Source organism: Macaca mulatta, chromosome X (genome assembly GCF_049350105.2).
Source record: "Macaca mulatta isolate MMU2019108-1 chromosome X, T2T-MMU8v2.0, whole genome shotgun sequence".
NCBI lineage: Eukaryota > Metazoa > Chordata > Mammalia > Primates > Cercopithecidae > Macaca > Macaca mulatta.
In genome coordinates this window covers 158,891,617-158,913,465 of record NC_133426.1, presented here as the reverse complement: position 1 = coordinate 158,913,465, position 21,849 = coordinate 158,891,617, and the positions used below count along the sequence as shown (strand labels likewise).

At 47.6% G+C, this 21,849-nt stretch overlaps 1 protein-coding gene across 1 annotated transcript; it reads right to left on the bottom strand.

Moving 5' to 3' along the window:
- Window positions 1–2,113: 2,113 nt before the first annotated feature.
- GABRQ (gamma-aminobutyric acid type A receptor subunit theta) lies at window positions 2,114–21,835 on the bottom strand. The gene is made up of 9 exons (XM_001093973.4): window positions 21,383–21,835; window positions 19,271–19,359; window positions 14,113–14,180; window positions 12,534–12,754; window positions 10,341–10,423; window positions 9,806–9,943; window positions 9,076–9,228; window positions 7,876–8,132; window positions 2,114–7,103 (listed from the first exon to the last, which is right to left on the bottom strand). The coding sequence occupies exons 1-9, from the start codon at window positions 21,529–21,531 to the stop codon at window positions 6,363–6,365; spliced, it is 1,899 nt and encodes a 632-aa protein (XP_001093973.1). The 5' UTR covers window positions 21,532–21,835; the 3' UTR covers window positions 2,114–6,362.
- Window positions 21,836–21,849: the final 14 nt, after the last annotated feature.

The window sequence follows — 21,849 nt, the reverse complement described above, 5'->3', positions numbered from 1 at the left end:
GCCTGTCAGAAATAGCAAAGGTGCTGTTTTTCCTTTTCCTGGGGGGAAAGGATGAGGAGAATGACTGTCTGCCTGGAGCTTCTTCTGAATACTACCTGTAGTAGACACTCTCACTGATGAATGGCAGTATTTTAGAATTTTTGCATATGTTACTGGCTTAAGATGAGAAGACTACTACAAAGGGAGGGCATGAGTACTTTTAAGTGGGGAAATGACAAAGTAACATCCTTTCAAAGATCAAGGGAAAACACCTATGGTTGCCACTAGTACAATTCAATAATATATGGTTCACCCCTCCTGTGTACACAGCAAACTGAATGTCCTGGCTCCCTATAGTCGGGTTAGGCTATGGTATTGGTTCTAGCTAATGAGTCGTGAGTTTAAGTGAGGTATGTTCTTTCTGGCTGCAGCATTTAATTACTAGTGTGAGCCCCACTATTTTCCCTTCCCCTTACTACAAAGATTGTAGAAGCACACAATGAAACCTCTGTCAGCTTGTCCCTGAGTTGCTACCATGAGCAGAAGCTCCCCTGATGACCGGCATTAGATGCACAACGTGAGAAGGAAATAAACATTTTTGGGGGGTCAAGTCACTGGAATTTTGGGATTGTCACAATAGCAGCACCTAACCTTTCCTGACTCATTATCTGATACTAAATTGGGTATTTCCATGTAGTTAGCCATTGTCTGGTGGTGTGATGGGGCAGTCATTTTTATTTATTGGAGAAGAAGGTGGAGATTTCACTTTCTTCATGAAAGGATTTACATACTTCTCCATGGAGAGTGTATCAGGGTGGGATTTCTCGAGGCCTGGCCCATACCAAACTAGAGTAACAAGAGGGTTTTTGATTAGGTGAAAAATGTTATGCTTTAAGAGGCAGACCAACAGTAGCAATAGAAAGGTGTGTTTGTGTGGTGGCCATGGAGGTGTGCCTTTCACCTCTCCAGTAAGAGAATCTGCTGTTGTAGGCGTTGTTACTTATCAGCTACAACTGTACTTGTGTGGAGGCCATGCTTTCCCCGGGGCTGCTCCCATCCAGGGGCTGAGAGGAGCAGGGATGACAGTGCTGGCCTGTTCCCAGCCTGTGCAAGACCAGAAAGCACAAGTAACTGCATGAGCAGATGGCTTTGACCCCTACGCCACTTATCACAGTAGTACCAGTGCTCCTTCCCCACTTTGTACCTGTGGCCACATGGGGGAGCCCTTTATGACCAGCTGTAGGAGGGAAAGGGCCCTAGCTGGTTTATAAATGAGCTGGTTCAGTCTGTGTTACAAGCTGAAAATGGATGCCACTGCATGTCAGGCACACCTGGGAGTGGTCTGGGAAGAGAGTGGCAAGGGAAAATCTTCCCTTAATGGGTACAGCTCTGAGCACCTGGCCTGGGGTCAGAATGGGCTAGCTAGCTGGTCAGGGGCCAGGGAGTGACGGGACTAGAAGAGGCTCCCAAATGAACAAAGTCTTGTCCAAGGGCACACAGAGTGCTTCTGAGAGAAGCGGGTGGGGAGGAGTTGGTGGGTGGAGAGCTGGGGTCCATAATCTCCAATAAATTTTTAACCTCCTTTCCCAACCCAGAGTGATACTGGAGGGAGACTTCCCAAGAAGCTGGCGTAGTTCTACTCCCTTTTGTTTCTCTTTGAGAACACTACCTTGGACGATATCACTTCTTTTAGGTTCTTTCCCCCAACCCTTTTGGTTTGTTTTGAGACAGTCTTGCTCTATTTCCCAGGCTGGAGTGCAGTGGCACGATTATGGCTCACTGCAGCCTTGACTTATGGGCTCAAGTCGGGGCTCTCCCCCTGTAAAATTGAACTAAACTTCCACTTTGTATTTTGGCACCACAGTGGCCTGTTCCGTTTTAAAAGTTTTGTTTTAAAAGATTAAGAATGGCTTCTGCAAAAATCAAAACTAATTTAAACTGTGTTGTTGCTAATTCCCCTCAGCTTGAAAACTATGGTTTCCACTGTCCCGGGGCATGAGGAGGTCGATGTGCAAAGCTGTGGGAAGGCCATGGGAAGTGAGTGATGGAAGCCAGAGGTTTCCTGGGCCCAGACAGCTGTCCTGTGCAATATCTTCTAATCCAACAGAGAAGAAACACAATGACCTGGTAGAGTACTTGCTATTATATTTATTTTTCTCTTTTAGCTATTTACAAAATTTTATTTCAGTATATTTTTCAGAAGCATAATTTTATGTTTCTTCATATTTTACTTTGTTAAAGTCCGGACCAGTCAAGGTCTTTTTCATGCAAAGATGTACATTTAATGAGGACAAAGAAGCCACCTAGTCACCTCGTGAAGCTCTGCTGCTTTGTGCCCCTTTTTTGGTCAGGTCATCCAGAACACCCAGGTCTTGGTCCTTCTCCTCTTTTCTTGGTTTTCACTGCCTGGGCCCAGCATCACTTCTGAAGACCTGCATGTGTTTGATTTTACTGTATTTAATCTGCTTCACAGAATGTTACCGACTTGGCTGACCTCTGAAGAATCCCCCAGTACTGCCCTGTGTCAGGCACTACAGCCAGTTGTGCTAAATTCGGGCACCTTTAGCTCTGCTGATGATTGCTGATCCTGGGCATGCAGTCCGTCCGGCAAGATAGTGAGTGCAAAGTCTCACACAAATTGAGTCAATAGAAGTGACCCTGAACAACTGGGCTATTCCATAATTTATCAAAGAGAAACTTTAACACCCTCCCCTGAAAACCCAACACTGATAATACAGATTTTATATTGATCACAGGACACTACACAACAAACACAAACACACTACACTTTTAGTAGGACGAGTCACGATTTCCTTTGATGTTGGGCTATGGAATCGCTAGAAAGTTACTGCTCATCACCACAGCAGGGTACCATGCGAGTGGATAGTTTAATAAATGCATTCATTAGTTAATAGCTTTAAGGGTTAGCTATTATATATATGGAATGAGGAAACCTCATTAGGAATGGCCATAGTCTCAGCAAAGCTCAGCTCTAAATATGCAAAGACTTTGCAGCCCTGCTATTAACAAGATGACATGAATTGTAAGAATACATTTGACAAGCTCTATTAAGACCCACCAGATCATCCATGACCTGTGCAAAGGCACCTAACAGCGGCAGAAGGAACTGGCAAGAAGTTGGTAGGAAATGTGTCACACATCCCTACAACAAAATGACACTTCAGAAGACAGACAGGGGTATCCTTCCCATGATAGTGGCAAAGAAGGGATCCTCGGGGGTGGGGAGTCGATGAGAAGGAAAGAAATGGAAGGTGGGTAGAAGAGTAAAATAGGGGTTGCTGCATCCCAGATGCTGCCCAAGCTCCAAACTACCAAGCATTCTGCATTTCCAGAGTTACTTGGTGTGAGGTGACGAGAGGGAGGGGATGGAGGCAGCCAGCTGGATAGGGGGTGGGTGACTGCAGGCTGGGGTGGGGCTGGGAAGGGGTTGGGGACAGCTGAGGACTCAAATGACGCAGACGACAGACCACATACAAGACTCAACAAGGGGAGATCTGGCAATGTGCAGGCTAAAATGACCAAATCCGTAGCAAACTCAGAAGGTTCACGTTCCTGAAAGGGTGTCACTGCCAAATCTCCACCTCATTTTGACACTTAACCTACAGAGTATGAGTCGCAGTAGAGTTCAACTGCTCTCATTGCAGCACGTTAGGGCAAGATATTCTGTTTAAGGTATAATATTATATCTAGCTCTATGGATCTATAGAGATATTTACAACTGGCCTCGCTGCCCTTCCTCTGTGCTGTGAAGCCTTCATGTGCATTGCTTCCAGACAAATCTTAAAACCCTCCTTTTCTTCCCACTGCTCCAATCTCCCTTTATGGCTTTATCCCAAATGAACTGCTTGCTGCCACAAGGATGAAAGCATCTCCAGGGTCCTGGAGACCCAAATCCACGTCAACCAACCAAGGCTTAGGCTCCAAGAAGCCAGCTTGTCAATAGCCATGTTGGGAGCTTCAGACATGGGGTCACTGCTCTCCCCTCAACCTGAATCTCTATATGGGGTATCCAAAAATAAAGAGGCAATTTTAGCTCTTCCAGTGGTAACTTTCTTGTTTTCAAATGTCATACAAGATTTGTGTGTGTGTATGTGTGTGTGACTGTGCAAGTGTCTATTCTCAATGCCTCTTTCAGCCTCACTCCCCAGCCTGTTACCCCTAAACATGTTCTTCTAGGACAAAGTGAAATGCTCAGTACTTGCAGCTTCTTCCATGGATTGACCACTTCCTACCTCAAGGCACTAGCTCACCACTTCTTAGGACTACATTCACTTCCTCAGTCTTCTATCTAGGAGACAGCACAGATGGATGGAGGGACAGGGCAAAGAGTGGAAGGGAACCGGGAGATGCTGCTCCCTGGAACAGGAAGTTGGAAAGAAACAGTCAGTTAAGCAGCCCGGCCAAATAGGGCCCCTCCACCGTATGGGAGCAGGCCAAGGGAATTCTAGTGATTCTAGAGGGTCACCAACAGGGAATACATATGCTTTCAGGGGTATTTCCTTTCACACCCATCCAAATCAGATAAACATAGATATGCAGACATGCCCTTATATACATGCACTCAGCATAGACTCAGTGTACACAAGCACACAAACACATACATAAGCCACACTTTTACAGGGATGTGCACACACAGGCATGCATCCACATGTTGTAGATACAATTCTATACACACCAATGTAGATTTACACCACTAGACACAGGACTGTACAGCTTCTCAAATGGTTGTATATGTACACACACCCACCCGGATGCATATGCATACACCCAGGTATATACAGAAACACAAACACAGAAGCACAGTTAAAAGGGTGAGTGGGTAGAGGGCTAAGGGACTGAGGGAGAGACTGCATAGGGAGGAAGAGGCGGCATATGTTGAGTGCTCAGCGAAGTTCACTCCCTCACAACCTCCATCAGTGAGGTGGAGCTGCTTGGCAAGTTGGAATGCTGGCCAGTCCTACTTCCGTTAGGGGCCCTGCTCAGTGGGCAGAGTGTGTTCTCCACCTGCTCACATCACGTTCATTGGCTTGTCGCCAGCCTATTCCTGCAGAGATGCCCCAGGTGCTGTAGGATGTGGTGGGGGCTCTCTGGAGCACCCTCTTTGGGGAGGGAAGAAAAGGGAATTCCTCAGTTGAGAGTCAGGAGAAAAAAGACAAGAAAGAGCAAGTGGGGTGGATCTACCACTCACTGGCTGCACATCCTTAAGCATGCGGCATAAGCTCCATTCATTTTCCTTGGAACACTGGGGACAATGTGCTTTGCCTTCCCTGGCTTACAGGGCTCCTGTGAGGCTTCAGTGATGTAATGGGTCAGGGAGCTTGTTGACACTTACTATGCACTAGACAAATAGAAAGGATTAGTATATAGATTTACAATAGATAGTCATCTGCTAGTCTAGATCAGATGGTAAAAGAGCAAGTGTGAATTATCCTAACCTTAGTGTTTATTCACCAAATGCTGTAACTGGTGATCAACTCAGCAACTGATAGAAAGCTAACTCCTCACTTAGACAGATGTATTGAATCTCTATTGTCAAGCATTCTGAAGCAGAAATACAGGCAAGACAAGTTCCAATCCCTCCGAAGAGGCCAGCTCAACTGTGTAATTTCCAACCTGACATCATCCCCCACCCTCTGCCAACCCCACAAGCTGGGTATGTGCTCTCTCATCCTGATGTCTCACTCTGCAGCCCCACTCACCCACATTCCCCTCCCACCCTTGCATCTAAACACCACACTCAAATGCAGCAAATACAGTGGGGGAAAGGCACTTACAAATGCTCCCTAAGTGTCCTACAGGCAGTTCCCTGAACTTCCAAGCCATGGTTAGCCCTTTAGCTGTGAACCCCAGCCCAACCCAGCTTGACTTTCTTCTATAAAGCCCTAAGCAGAGGGTGAGCAAGATCCATAATCCCTAGGAGGAAACAAAAAAAGAAGAAAATATGTAATGAAAAAGAAATGTTGACACCTCAGTGGGGACAGAAAAGCCCCCAGAAACGTTTGTGGGCAAGGCCCAGATCCTTGCCCCATTCCCCAACCTGGCTCTTCTCTGTCCTCTAAACATTTCCAGGGGCTTTTCTATGCTTATTCCTTGTTATAAGTCTTTGAAAAGGTGAGAGTCTTCTAGCTGGAAAGGAAATCCATGTGCTGTTTACCTCCAACTCCTACTCAATCCCTTCCCTTCCAGCTAGAACATGTTCCTTCCAATTACTCCCCACCTCATGTTTATAAAGAGAAGTATGAACTCATTGGATTGCCCAAATAACCACAAAATAAAAGGAACAAAGGAAAGAGGGAAAAACCCAAAAGAAACTGTGAAATGAGCACAGCACAGTGCTCCTGCCCTTCTGGAGCACTGGGGGACTAATACATATGGTATACCCAGTAAACAATGTTGAATAACCCAAAGGCCAGAGGGAAGAGGAACCGGGACCACTTGTCAACCTTAGGGACGTAGTCAGGGTTAAAGAGATCAAAGGAGAACCCTTCAGTGAAGGAGCACCCAGGGCTTGGGGGGCAACTATCCTCAGACTCTGAGCTATTGTCCTTCTCATGGCCATGGGCCATGAGCTCATCCTCATTAAGGCCCCAGGTACTGTTAGTATCACACTTGAGTTGCTCCTCAACGGCAAGGCAGCCACTCTTGACACTGTTGTCATCAAGGTCCCAGCCTGCTTCTTGCACACCCTTCTTGCCATCGTGAAGCATGGGCTTCCCACTGGGGCCATGACCATGGTGCTCATCTGAGCTCAAGCTCTCATCGGAATCTTCATGGTCATGGGTAACACCACGGCCATGGGCTTCGGCACGGTTGCGGATTTCGGTAGGAATAATACTGTCATCAGCCTGGAAACCATTAAAGCGAACACCATAGCTGTGCCGGGCCTGCTCTGAGGTGGAGGGGAGATCACTCAGGCTTTCTCCAGTGGCCAGGGGGGCCTGGCCTGAGAGAGAAGTGAGTGGGCTGAGGCTTTCCGAGGTGGCCAGCTGGGCCTGCTCGGAGGTGGACGTCAAAGAACCGAGGCTTTCCGGGCTTGCCAGGGGGGCCTGCGCTGGGGTGATGGGGAGAGAGCTGACTCCGTCTTCCACGTTAATCAGGCCATCCTTTGAGGAGATAATGGATAGGCTCATCAGTTTCATATCGCCTAGATGGATATGCACTGGGGGGAGGGAGGAGGGAAGGGACTTCCCTCATCAGCACTTGCAATGTTACTGCTGATCTCTTTGACAGATAGAGCCAGCTCCTCTTGGGGTCTCTGCTGTTCAAGGGGTGAGGAACAGGACCAATCGGCTGTTAGCATGCAAGGGAAGGCTATGGAGGCTGCCAAGCCAGTGTCTCGCTGGGGGCAGCTGCTCCCTCAGGAGTGCTGTGTGGTGGGTGGATGCCTGCTCAGGTAGGCAGGACCGGGCTTTCTGCGAAGGAGGGAGGTAGCTGGGCATTAACATACTGCCCACAGCAAAAGCCTCAGCATTGCCTTGGGAGTCTGAAGTGCCAAGGAAGGAGGGGTAGGTAGGCCAGTCTCTCCGGTGACTGTCTTCCTTTCAGCCTCCCTGTGCCCATCTTCCCTTCCAGCTTCATTGCCTGCTCTGGAAGCATGCAAAGTGGACCAAATTCAGTCCAAAGGTCTGGAGAAATTTAGCTCTGCCACTTACTTGCCTTGTGACCTTGGACAATGATCATCTATAAAAGAGTGATGGGAAATAGTACTACTTCTTATATGTTGTGTGTGTGCTCTGTGTGTGTGTGTGTGTTTTGCATGTGTGCCCGTGTGTGTGTGCATATTTAAAAAGCTAAGAAATGCAAAAGGGTCAAAAGCGCTAAGCCTGGGCTCAAGAGGTGCTCAGGGAAAGCTGATTGTCAGTCAAAAAGTCAAACCTGCACATTTTCCACCACCACTTGCTGGTAGCGGTAGTGGGCAATGACTCTTCGGGGTCTCCTGCGTCGCCTAGGCTGGCGCCGAGGTCCTCGACTGTAGAAAAGATAGTTGATGTAGACATACTCCAGCAAGGACAGGAACACAAAGAACAAGCACACGAGGATATAGATATCAATGGCCTTGATACAGGAAATGTTGGGGAGCTTATCTCGCAGATGTGAGTCGATGGTGGTCAGGATGAGCATTGAAGTTAGGCCTGTAAGCAACACAGTACAGGCTTAGTCTCCTCTGATGGCTAAGATTCTTGGCAACCTATTGGGCCCACAGCCAAACATCGTATTTGGGATGAGGAGGGCCCACAGCAAAGGCCTTCAGCTCTCTCTTTATTCCTTTTCCCCCATCTTTAAACTCAGCCTATGCTTCAATGGTTCAATGACTTCCTATTGCTCTTAGGGTCAAGTCTCAAACCTCTAGCCATGGCTTCATAGCAATTGACATCTTCAGCCCCACCTTGTCCTATGATGGCTCCTTTCCCTTTTGCCTTTCTTTAGTTATTGGGAAGGTTTTCTGAGCCCTAAACTATCACACAAATATAAAGCTTTAGTCCAGAATGTACTCCTAAAGAGGGAGGCTGAGGGGTCTGCCCACAGATGGTGAAGGAGAAACCAGACCCGGATCTGGGACACACTGACATTCTGCTGGGTGGGGCCAGACAAACCAGGGAGTTGATCTCTTAGGTCTCTTCTTGGTACTGCTCAAAAATTTTTCATGGCCCCCCATGCTTAGACATAAAGTACAAGGTCTTCCTAATCCTGACCAGGCTGTCTTTCTGCTGCTCTCCTCATTTCCTCAGCTCCTCTTTCAGACACCCTGTGATTTAGCCCGCTTTTAATGGCCCCTATGATCTAAACTTATGACTTGTCCATTTACTTATGGATTCAAGAAATAATGAATTCTGGTACTCGGGGCTCAACAGGCCAAGATTGCAACCTTGATTTTTTTTTTCACATCTGTTTCTAATGTTGGTCTCTCTACTGGGGATTGGCTGTGCACCTGTACGTAGGTACAAATGTCTATTGGAAAAATCCTTATTTCCTTGCCTGTGTAGTCACACACTGTTCCAGGTACTTTTTCCTTACTCTCAACTTTTTTTGAGCCAAATGACCCAAATTCCGTCAAGGGACAGAGACAGAACCTACCAATTGTCACCCTGGCTGCAGAGGAATCATAGTTCATCCAAAATGATATCCAAGAGGTAATAGTGGTGAGGACAGTAGGCCAGTAGACTTGCACAAGGTAGCTGTTAACTTCCCTCTGAACCTGGAACTTCAGTATCAGGCGTATGTAGGAACCTGGCAAGGAGACACGCTGGAATTAGGGTGGCAGGGCTGAGGGGCATTTGCAGGGTGGAGAGGTACAGGATGGAGAAGGAGGGGAGGAGGGGAGAGCAATGGGCAGTTCAGCTTGTAATACTCCATCCAGAGGCATCCAGCTTGGGCGGACCACGGATCTGGTTCTGTTTGTTGCACCAGCAGGCCAGTGACAATGGCATATCTCAGTAGGCGCATGAGCATAGCAAGTCTGCTCTCTCCACCTTCCTTTCTCACTTGCTCCATGTTAGGTGAAGTTTTGGAATGGGTGAGGCAAGAGATGTTCCCAAAGTGCAAGCAGATGGAGGGTGAAAGACCAGCCCTGAGAGGAGCATGAATCTTTCACACCTGCAGAGTGTTGTGAGCCTGGCTAAGTGCTTCCACAGCCATTCCTCATTGGCAGTGGATGAGCCACTGGGGCTTTATTAAGGGGGCCTGGAACCAGTAGGAAATGGAAAAGGAGGCATCAGAGATTAGGAGCCAAAATCAGAGGCCACTAGGAGTTTATGGAGGTGCAAGGGAGACATGAGACAGGAGAGAAGGAATGGGTCAGACCCACCTGTGTAGAAATACACCTCCTTGCTAGTAATCGTCCTCCCCAGGAAAGTGAACTGAGGGATATGCAGCTCCTCAGTCATGTGGATGGCGTTCCCATTGTCATCCCAGAATAATATGATGTCTTCAACTGTGTAACCATCTGGGAAGGAGAGAAACAGAGGTAGTCTCAGATTCTTAGAAAGAAAGAAAAAAGACATGCTACAAGCTCCTACCCACTAACTTGCACACACTTTCCCAATAGGAAGGTGACATTTTCCCAGAGGACCGTTTATGCTCTAAAGACCACCTAGTCCCAGATGCCATATTTATACATCTATCCATCAATAAATCATCTATCACCTATCTATCTCTCTACCATCTTTCTCTCTTATTTCTATCATCTATCTATCCTCTAGCATCTATTTATTTTGGGAGAGAGAATGGAGGGAGGGAGGGAGCACAGGAGATACACTGTTCCTTTTACTGTCAATTTAGCCTCTGCTTCCCTGATCACCACAGCCCCAAGTAGGGAAGAGGGGGCCATAAGAGACACGTACAGCTCTCCACCACCAGGTTGCAGGCCTGCTTGTCCATAGGGAATTTATGCAGATCCAGGGAACAGGCTGCTGTAGTGGTGAGTCTGCAAAGGAAAACAAAAAGGAAGGAGAAAGTGAGTCAAGCCTAGGCAAACAACCATTGCTGAGGAAACTGCAGGGGTGGGGAGGGAAGAGTTACCCTGAGGACTGACCCATGTGTAGAAAGGAGAGAGGAAATTTGTATGTGACAAAGTAACCAAGAGACCTGGCAGCACATAAACAGAGAACACATGTATGGCTGGCACGTCAGAAAACTGCAGGGTGTCAGATGGGAAGGGCCCTGGAGGAAACTGAATGCAGAGACGGAAAGGGGTGCTTCCTACAGAAGGAGTGAGGCTAGCAAGAGAAAACTGTGCTACACCAAATCAGCTGAGACTCCAGATGCAATGTGAAGTGCTGGTCTCAAGTGTGCATGTACATTTGGGAGCCTCAATCCAGGCCTGCCTCTGGCCACATCTGTACACAAGCCAGAGGTGCAGGCCTATGTGGGTATTGGGGACTAGCAAAATGTCAGCGGGTATGAAATGGACAGAAGGGATAAACATATCTGTGGTGGGCCATGGCACTGTTGACAGTACATGAAGTGGGCAGGAGCTTTAAGTTGCAACGTGGTGGGAGCATCCATAAGAAGAATCTGGCCAGGCGCAGTGGCTCATGCCTGTAATCCCAGCACTTTGGGAGGCCAAGGCAGGCAGATCAGGTCAGGAGATGGAGACCATCCTGGCTAACACAGTGAAGCCCCGTCTCTACTAAAAATACAAAAAATTAGCCGGGTGTGGTGGCAGTCACCTGTATTCTCAGCTACTGGGGAGGCTGAAGCAAGAGAATTGCTTGAACCCAGGAGGTGGATGTTGCAGTGAGCCGACATCATGCCACTGCACTCCAGCCTGGGCAACAGAGCAAGACTCCATCTCAAAAGAAGAAGAAGAAGAAAGGAGAAGAAGGAGAAGAAGGAGAAGAAGGAGAAGAAGGAGAAGAAGAAGAAGAAGAAGAACCTGAGGGGGTCTCAGAGGTTCTGAGAAAGTGGGAGAAGTGTCCAGTGGGAGAGAAGATAAAACAAGCTCTCTACAGCCTCAGCTGAGAGGTTCTGCCCCATCCCTTATTCTGCCCTTCTCATCTGCTAACCCCAGCTGAGTCCCTTTCAATTGCTTCCTTGAAATAATTTCCATTTTGTACACTGGATATGGTGTATGCGTGCACGTGTGAGTGCATGTGTGTTTTTCTCCCTTCTATGAATCCTCCATGTAGCATTATTCAGCTCATTCTTCCTTTAAGTAGAACAAGTGTGACCAGTGACCTGTTCCCTGTGAGTCTTGTTATTTTCTGATTCCAGAGCCTGGGTCTGTGGGAAAGGGGATGGAAAAAGAAAAGAATGGAGCAAGAGCTCCACAGAGAAAGAGAAACCCAGATTAGATCTGTAAAAACCGTAAGAGCCGAACTTTGGTAGCTACTTCTCAGACACATTTTCTGAGCTAAACTGATCTCTTGCATATGTCTTTGGAGACAGTTTGTAAGAGATGCCACTGTGAGAACCCTGGTGACTGTCTCCTATGCTATAACTAGACTAGTGAGGAGTTTCAGCTTGCAATTGTTCTGTGTGTATGGAGAGCCATAGACCAGAGACCCATGCCACACACACTCTGCCCCTCCGCACTCCTGGGGGCCCTGCATGATGCAAATATGACTGATGGCAGAAAGCAGGCCCCCTCATTCACTGCATGGACTTCAGCATTCATCTTCTCCCTCCCTCACTGCGTGGGAGAGAAAAGACAAAGAACAGAATGCATGCAACACTAAGGTGGAGGAAGAAGTCTTTCAGTTGAGGGAATCAAGGAGGACTTCTTGACCAAGGGGGCATTTGAGTTAGGGATTTCAGGGTGGGCAAGGTTTCAATTCATGGAAAGGGGGAAAAGACTGACCAATCCAGACAGAAGGAACAGCAGAAACCAAGGTGTGGGGACAGAACAGCTAAGGGTGTCTATGGGAAACTGAAATTTCCACTTTGGCTACTAGGTCGAACAAGTGAAGGGGGAAGTTCAAGACAGGTTTGGAAAGCAGTGGGTGCCTTTGTGTGTCCCTTAGAGTGTGTTTGTAGAATATTCCGTAGGAAGAAAGAAGTCTGCTGGGACATCCCCAGACCCCTAGGGGACTCACCGGATGCCATACCGCACCGTTCCATCTGGGTGAAGCTGAAACACGCGATTTTCCACAGTCACATCATGCACGAAAGCATCCTTGCTATTCAGAAAGTAGCAGTCAGGGACCCACAACTTCTCATGCATCCGATAGTCCAGGGTCAAGTTCAGGGTGGTCTCATAGTATGCTAAGCGTGAATCTTTCCAAGTCTGATGAAAAAACATCGTGATCGTGTAGTCCTGGGAAGATAAATGTAAACCCCAGTTGTAAGTTTGGTTGTCCAGCGCTCCGTCCTTGGTGTGTGTAGGGTATGTGTGTATGTGTGCATGCACGTGTGTATGCAAGTGTATGAAGTATATCCTAACTATATACAAGTGCATGAAACATACAGATGTTTAAAGAAAGAATAAAATGTATCTTGTGTAATTAAAATCCAGGTTAAGAAACAGAATATTACCAATAACTTTCAAACCCCAATGTATCTCTTCTAGAATATATTTCCCTCACATCCCCAGCAGCAACCATTATCCTAGATTTTATGATAATTCCCTTGCTTTGTGTTAGAGTTTTATTGTCTATGTATTGCTGGAAAACATATTGCTTAGTTGGACCTGTTTTTAAAATTTTATCTGAATGAAATAATACTGTATGTATTCATAATTTGCTTCTTTCACTCAACATTATCTTTGTGAGATTCACTCAGGTGGACATGTGCAATTATAATTTGTTCACTTGATTTTCTGGATAATATATGAATGTACCACACAGATTATCATGTGAATATGCATACCAAAAGCGTGATGAAATAAAAATGATGAAGTAGAAGTTCCACTTTATATCCCTGCCGAGAGCCAAGAGCCAGAAAGCTGCAGAGGGTTCCCAATGCTTCTGCTTCATCAACATTGGTATTGTCTAACTTTTGAATATTGCTAATCTGGTATGTAGTGGCTTCTCACTGTGGTTTTATTTTGCACGACTAACAAGGCTAAGCATCTTTTCATATGTTTCATATATTTACCTGCTGTTTAATTTTCTTCACAGAAGTGATATTCTTGTTCACATTTTCTGATAATTTTTCTATTGGTTTAAAAATATTCTCATTAATTCACAAAATGATGCATATTTTGAATATCAGTTCTTCATGCTGCATGTATCTTAGTCCACTGTGATTGATCCTTTCACACTTGTTATAATGGTTTTGTTTGTTTTGTAAAACAGGAGTTCCATAAATTTGGTTACACAGAATTTCAATGTAGTTGAAATTACTAGATTTATTTTGTGTGGTCTGTGTTTTCTGTGTCTTTTCAAAGAAATCCTACTGCAAGACACAAAGCCAGTGTTCTACACTATCTTAAAAGCTTCATAAGCCTTTCACTTTTAAGTCTATAATCCATCTGGAACCAAGTTTCTGGATGTGGTGTTGTGGAGGGGTTGAATTAATGTAGTTTTTATTCTGAGTGGCTGCAGTGTCCCAAACCAACCTTGTTCCTTTATGTGAGTTCTGTCACAGGTCAGAACAACTGGACTTGGATTATGAGCCTGCTCCTTGTTCCATGTCCTCTGTTCCCAACCCCATGGCTGGAACTAACACACTTACCATATTCATTTCTGAGATCTGTTCAATGCTGGTGACATAAATAGATATTCTCACAGGTACGGGGGCACCTAGAAGACAGAAAGACGCAATTACATGAAAGGTAGAATAAAGGTTAAGAGCATAAACTTGGGAGCCAGACTGCCTGGGTTTGAACCCTCTTTGACACTTGTTAGTTGTGTGATCCTGAGTAAGTCGCCTAACCCTGCTGAGTCTTAGTCTCCTCATGGGTAACATGGGGATAGTGATAGCGCTGATCTCATGGTTAGAGCGAGGCCTGGCCCACGATATGTGCAAAGGAAGGGGTCAGGGCAAAAGAAAGAGAACGTAAGGGGATGAAGCACTCCTTCGAAACGTTTTCCTGATAAAAACTGAAAAACAATGAGCCCCAAAGCAGGGGCCAAGATTCATGGTTGTGTGTGCACATGTTTGTGTGTGTGAGTGAATGTGTGAGCATGTTTGTGGGAGTACATGTGTGTGATTGTGTGAGCTGTGTATATCAGTATGTTCGTGCATGTGAGTGAATTTGTGTGTTCATGTGCAGGTGAATGTGCCAGTGTGTGTAAGCATGTTTGTGTGTAAGTGAATGTGTGAGCATGTTTGTGCTCTTGAGTGTGTTGTATGGAAGTAAATCTGTGAGCATGTGAATATGTGTAGGTGTGTTGTCGTGTGGGAGTGTATGATTGTGTTCATGTGCAAGTGAGGGTATGACCATGCATGTCCGTGAGCTTGTCTGTGTGTGAGAGTGAATGTGTGAACATATACATATGAGTTTATGTGAGGATGTCTGTGTGTGAATATGTAAGGGTGGTTTTTGTGGGACTGAACCTATGAGCATGTCCATAAGTATGTGTTTGTGTGGAAGTGTGAGTGAATGTGTGAGTGTGTGCATGTATTAGGATATGTGAGCCTGTTCATGTGTTTGTGTATTTGTGAGTATGTCCATGTGTGAGTGAACGCATGCACATGTTCATGTTTGTGAACTAGTTGTGTTGACATAAGTGTACATGAGAATATTTGTGTATTGAGTGATGTGTCCACCTGTACTGGCATAGTCATGTATATGGAAGACTATATTAGCATGTTCGTGTATGTGAGAATGCTCATGTGTGGGTGAATGCAAGAGTGTGTGTGTAAGCATGTTAATGTCCACGCACCTATCAATACAGATGTGCGTATTTTCAGGTGAGTGAATCTGTGAGTATATTGTGAACACGTTCACGTGTGTGAGTGAATATGCGAGTGCTTTCATGTATGTGAGCATGCTCTTGCATGAATGAAGGTGTGATTATGTTTATGTGTGTATGTGTGAGCATGTGTTTGCGTGTGAGGATGTTTATATGTGTCGTGTTTTTGAGTGAATTTGTGAGTGGGCATATTTGTGTGTGGGTGAATGTGAGTATATTCATATGTGTATGTAGATGTGGGAGCATGTTTGTGTGTATGTGTTAATGTGTGAGTGAATTTGAGTGTGGTATTGTATGTAACGTGTGTAGTAAATGTGTGAGTGTGAGTGTGTGAACATGTTAAAGTGTGTGAATAAATTCGTGAAGGTGTTTGGATGTGTGAGCATGTTTGTGTGAGTGAATGTGTGTGCATGTAAGTGTGTTAATGTGAATAAATTTGCATGTGTTTGTGAGCATGTCTGAGTTTGAGTGAATGCGTGCATATGATCATGTGTGTATGTGGGCTTGTGTGTTTGGTGTATGTGAGCATGCTAATATGTGAGTAAAAGTGAAAGTGTGATCATGCTCAGTGGGTGTGTCTATGTGTGAGAATGAATTTGTGAGCGTGTTCATGTGACTGGGTGAGTGCACAGGAGAGGGTAATTGTGTGTGTTAATGTGTGAGTGTGACAGTGTGTGAATGTCTGTGTTAGTGTACTTCTGCCTCCTAGCTTTTTTCACACCCAGGTGTTAGCACTGTCCACTTGCAGGACTCACATGTGTTCATGGATGTGAAAATATGTAGTAAACTGTAAGGCACTGTGGGCAAATGCATTTTTATTGTTCGCTCCTCAGCTCAAAGCTTTCTACAGCCAGTCCCACAGCAAAGCCCTTAAGTCTCCATGTATTACATCACACTGCTGCTAGGGAAACATGCATGATGCTTGCAATTCAGCCTGCTGGTTTTACTGCAGGCTGATTGCCCAGAAGCTGAGCTGCAAAGAGAGAAATGTGTTATTCCAAACCCAAAGCTTCACAAAGGAAAGCTCTATTGGGAATAAGCATCTGAATGGCAGCCGTGAAATAAATGAGCCTCTGTGTTAGGGTACAGCCCAGACTCCAGCATCCAGGCCTGTTGTGAACAAGCCCCAGAAAAGTGCTATGTGGTGACAGGAGTTCCGAGAAACACAGTTCTTAATGACTGCCTTTTGGGCTCCCCACATGCCTTTAGAGAAGGGAAGCTGTGTTAAGCAGGCAACAAGCTCCAGAGGGGCCAGGCAGCCAGCTACACCTCAGTGTTAGACTTCTCTAGACCATTCCGCATGATTCAGGCAACTCCTTTCCTTATGGTGGAATGCTGACGACCCCGAAGGGCTAGGCCAGAAACCTAGTTCAACTAGGACTCCTAGTTGAAAGGAAAGCGGGAGCTGAAATGCAGTTCACATTCCCCTCACCAAGCCATGAGTAGCACAGGGATGCAGCTCAGAGGAAGGGGACATTCTTCTAAGTTATCCCCTTAAAGGGGAACCTTTTGTGCTAGTAGTGGTCAGGATGAGAATTTAGATGAGGAATCCCATATCCTTAAATGGATAATGGGGGTGGGGGGCATGAGAAATGTCATATCCTTAAACGGATAGAAAGGTGGGGGTGGGGGTGGGGGATGAGAAACGTCCTGATAAGGAGTCCAAATACCACGTCTAGGATGGTGGCCCCAGTACATCACTGTCCCACCCTGCCCCCTCAGGAAGGCAGGAAAAGTGGTGGGAGTAATCACCTCCCTTTCTCCTGGAACCTTTGCTGCCTCAACTCCTCTTCCTACCTAGCAGATGAATGAAGGAATGATGAAAATATCTCCTTCATTCCTTCACAACATGGGGTGCCTAAATCATGCCAGGTGCTAAGCTAGGTGAAGCCCTCAAGGGCGGTCTTTTGCCACAATGCACAGTCCCAGTTCTCTTGCCCAGAAGGAATTGGCTTTGTTAATCTTCTCTGGATCCTCCTCCTCCTTTTCATCCTCCTCCTCTTCTCATTGTCCTCCATATGCAAGGAAGGAATAAGGCTCTTGTTTGAACTGGACCACAGTTAAGTGAGGCCTCTGCATGTGGGGTATATGTGCAGAAGTGAGGGGAGGTATGCCCTGAAACTCTACTCCACCTCTGACACAGGGGAATTTGACTCTGTGTCTAGTGGGGGAGCCCTGGAGTCCCCAAACGCAGACTGCCTTGGCCCAGCTATCCCATCAACTGGTCTCTCCTCCCACACCCACCATGCAACAGCCTCAGACCTAAAGCCTGTGGTGCCCCCTTCTGTTTAAATGCTAGAAGGTCCTGAGTTGTCCTTGCCCTCCTACCTTCATCTGTTTGGCTAAATCAAGCCAGGGATCCAGTTTTTCTCACACGCTGCAGGTGTGCACGTCCACAAAGCTTAGGGTAACCCTCCCCAGAGATTGATTCTTGCCCCTGTTCCCTCCCCCGGCCCTGGATGCCTGCAGAGATGGCAACCTGGCCCTGAAACAGTGGGGAGAATGTGGTTGGTGTACTCAAATGGTTGTTGGTCAGTCTCTGCTGAGAAACGTGAGAAAGGCAAGACAAAAAAACGAAGTAGCTATTCCCATGTCACCCATTGGTGCTTGGTGCAACTAATCCAAAAGATCCCAAAGTCGCTGCCATACAAGGACGTGCTGCCTGTACTCTAACACTTGGATTCCCATATGGCCAGACCTTTATCCCTCGGGGACCCACCCAGAAGACACGCTGCTGTTTTTGCAATGAAAGAGCCTGCCTTCTGGCCTTTCTATCCTAGCTTCCCAGTATGCTCTCAGCTTTAATCCCTCGGGCTGTGCCTTCTGCTCTCAGACTCTGGAGGGAGCAAGGGAGCAAAGGGGGAAGCACCAGTTCAGGGTCCCACCTCCAAAGCTGAGGGCCCAGGGCTACCACCTTGGTTTTCCCGGTGGCGCTCCCCAGGCCAAACTGGTCTACCCAAGGGCCGAATCCTCTCAGCTGTGTTTTCTTAGGGTGGAGACAGAGTGTATTTGGAAGACCTCTATTCATATGCATAAATGCATATCATTAGCTTTCATTAACCCTTTAGAGTGGGAGCTTCCTTTGAGCTGGAATGTAACTAACCTCTTTTTAATGGACCATTTCTTTTGTTTGTCCTTGATCTAGGTTTTCTACGTGTCCCCTGGGCTACGGAATGCTGCCGTTGCTATGCGGGGTCAGGGTAGGTTGCCTGTCGCTTAAAGTTGTGTGGTCCAGGCTAGTCGCCCTTTTTAAATGGGAGGCTAATTACGAAAATGGGGGAGGAACTGATGTATGATTTTCCTGGGGGGTTGTGTGTCAGTTTCTTTGTCAGTTTTAATTTCAGCACCAGAGATCTGAGTAGTAGGCTGAGGAGTTTGGATTTTATTTGGTAGTTAGATAAAACCATTAAAAGTTCCTGAGGTGATCTATCTGGGTTTATAAAGACCACACTGACTGCGGTGTCTTGAATAGACTGGGAATGAGGGAGCTGAGGTGGAAGTGTCCAGTGCCTGGGTGAGTTAAGTACACTAGACAGAAAAGACCATGCTCTCAGTTTTGAACTGGCTGAATGGGACAAGTGCCCAGGGTGTGAAGAATGTGCTCAAGTAGAAGAATATGTGTCCTCCCAGGAGCTGGAGCAGAAAACTCTAGCCTGAGAAACACGGCACGCTGCATCCTGTACACCCATTTCTGTGCTTCGCTCTTTGCCAGCCACACCATTGTAAGGGGAGTGTGGAGGAGGTAGAAGGCCCTCATGTATCTGAAGGCAGAGAAGTGAGAGATATTACAGGGTGCAGAAGGCCTGGGGGTGCTTCCTTGCTGGTCTCTGCAGAGTCAGGAAGGTGGGATCTGGAGAGGCACAGGTGTAGAGCCCACCGGGTACCACTGGTCAGCTTACAGGGCAGGGCTGGCTTGCTGTGTCTCTGCTTTAGGACACCTAACCCAAGTTCTCTTGTGTCTGGATATGGCTTACCTCCAAAATTCGGTCTCAGGCGGACATCGTATCTCGACAGCACCCTGTCCAAAATCTTTTGAACCACAGCTTCATTTGCACAATTTTTGCTGAAACAGAGAAGTCATAAGTAAATGCTGGTCGATTTGGGGCCGACTTGCCAGTGGTTGCCTTGCTAGGGCCTTCTCTTCTCCAGCACATACGCAGACATGTCCAGTCATATGTGTACACACTCTCTCTCCCTGCTCCCCTCCCTCCCCATGGTGAGTCAGCCAGAAGCGCAGTGGTGACGCAGACTCCTCTTCCCCCCTATCTTCCCAGCTTTAATCCAGAGGGTGGGGCTCAGAGACTGGATCCCTGTTACCAGGCAGGACTTGTGGGGGTTGAAGAGAGGAGGTGGTAGGAGAAGGGGAGACGAAGAAGAGTGGGCAGATGAAAGCCCTCAGAAAAATGCATTACCTCAGCCCCCTCAAGAGCCCCATCTTGCAATCAGCCTGGGCGCTGTTTTCTAGGTTGGTGGGGGTCCTCCCTCCAGGGGCACCTGCTTGCCCCAGGAAAAGTCATCTTTCACTCTCAGTGCCCTCGTAAGATGAGCTCAAAGTCACATTTTCCCTTACCTGGGCTAGGGCTGGGCATTTTTTAGTCACTTTTATGTCAACCTTGTTTCTATACACCTCTGTTTTCCAGACTTGGCATATGGCATAAGACACACAGAGAGAGCCTTGCTGGTGTAGCTGAGATTTATGACCCTCATCCAACCAAACCATTTCAGATTCTTGGGGCTCAGAGCTCTCCTCGGAAAGACATCTATTCTGGGAGCAGGTATCTCTCTTGCTAAGCATGTGCTTCCACCCTGGAGGTGTCTTGGGTGAGCATAGGTAAGTGGACCCACCCCAGCTCTGCGGAGAGCTGACCTTTCCAGAGATCTCTGACATGCTCACCCTATTCACCTAGACCTTCAACAGGGCTCCTTCCCCAACAGGGCTTGTGAATCAGAACAGGCCCCGGCATCACTGTGACTCTTCGAATCTTTGACGCATTGCCCAGGGAACGTCAGCCCCTGCAAATGTGTGTGTGTGTGTGTGTGTGTGTGTGTGTGTGTGCGCGCGTGCGCGCGCGCATGTGTGCATGTTCACTGGCGCAGTATGGTATGTTGGGTTGAGGGCACTGCAGGGCTGTTTGCTGGAACCTTGCCAAACTAACACCACCCCCCCCCCGCCTTTTATGAGTACATGTTAATTTCTGGCTTGCCATTTAAACATTGTTAAAAATTACTCCTAATCATCTTTAATCAAAAATTTCATTTTGCAACATTCCAAAATGTGTACATGAATTATTCCCAAATTAAAGCAATGCATTCCCACCTGTTTCCAAGCACACATTACCCATGTGCCAAAGCTCAGGATCTGTGGCCACCCCAAATACACATTTCTGTGTGATTTACATGTAAAGGCTTCAGATATTCGCACATCCAAACAAACTTGAAATCAAAATGAGAAAAAAACCGGAATCTTCAAATATTTTCACACGACTAAGTACAAAAGCATACCCATCCCAGACCACACGATTCGTGGTTATTCAGACACGATCGCACTGTCTGGGCTCCGATGGGTTTGAGTTAATCATTTCTATCTGCCGCATTGGAAAGAGTCCTTCACCCCCTCAACACATGCATGCACGCGCGGGCGCCTCAGGGAATGTACTAAAATGTAGACTCAAACAGGTGTCTCTCCTGTCTATGTTTTGTGAATTGCCCATCATCCTGTGCCCTCCTCCCCAATCCCACAGGTGCCAAAGCTGGGGAAAGCTGCCGGGAACCTTAAATCCTTGGGGATGGATGGGCAGATCCTGGGACGAGGGCAACTCCCGCCCCCACCCCTCGGGCTGCGGTTTGGGCACACGCAGGGCTCAGTCAAGCTCCGCAGTAACAGGTGGGCGGAAGCACAGGGCTCCATTTCAACACCCCACTCCCACCTCACCCCTTCTAGGGGCCAATAGGCAGGGGCCCGGGCGCCAGGGCTCAGCGAGCCCGGGTCCAAGTCCCCTCCAGCCCGCTCCGTCCAAGAGGCCAGAGGTTATCTGCCCGTCTCCATTCCCGTCCCCGCCATGCCTAGCCTGGCGGTGCCCGCTTACCAGTTGAAGAGGTTCAGGACGACTTCGGGCACAGCGGAGGAGAACTCGAAGTGGAATTTCGGGATGGGACTGGGGTAGTTGCCCTCCGCGAGCCAGGTCCTGATGAGCAGCAGGATCACTGCGGCTCGCAGCATGCCTCGGATGCCCATGGCTGGGGCGTTCTGGGCGCCTAAAGGCGCGGGAGATGGGGCCTCGAAAAGCGACAGAGGTGGGGTGGGGAGTGGATCACTACTGGGGCCGGGGAAGGCGGGATTGCTGGCCCTTCCCCAGAGTCGCCTCTAAGGAGAGAGCAGCGAGGGCAAGGGAAGTAGGGGTTGCGGGGGTAGGCCCGGATACCGGAGGTGAGAGCCCGGGAAAAGCAACCACCCAGCAGCTCTGCCGGACGCAGCTCCCCCCAGGGCGCGCCCGGCAGCTGCGAGGTGCGCTCCGTCTGCTGCCACTCCTGGCTGCGACTGGGCACAGATCCC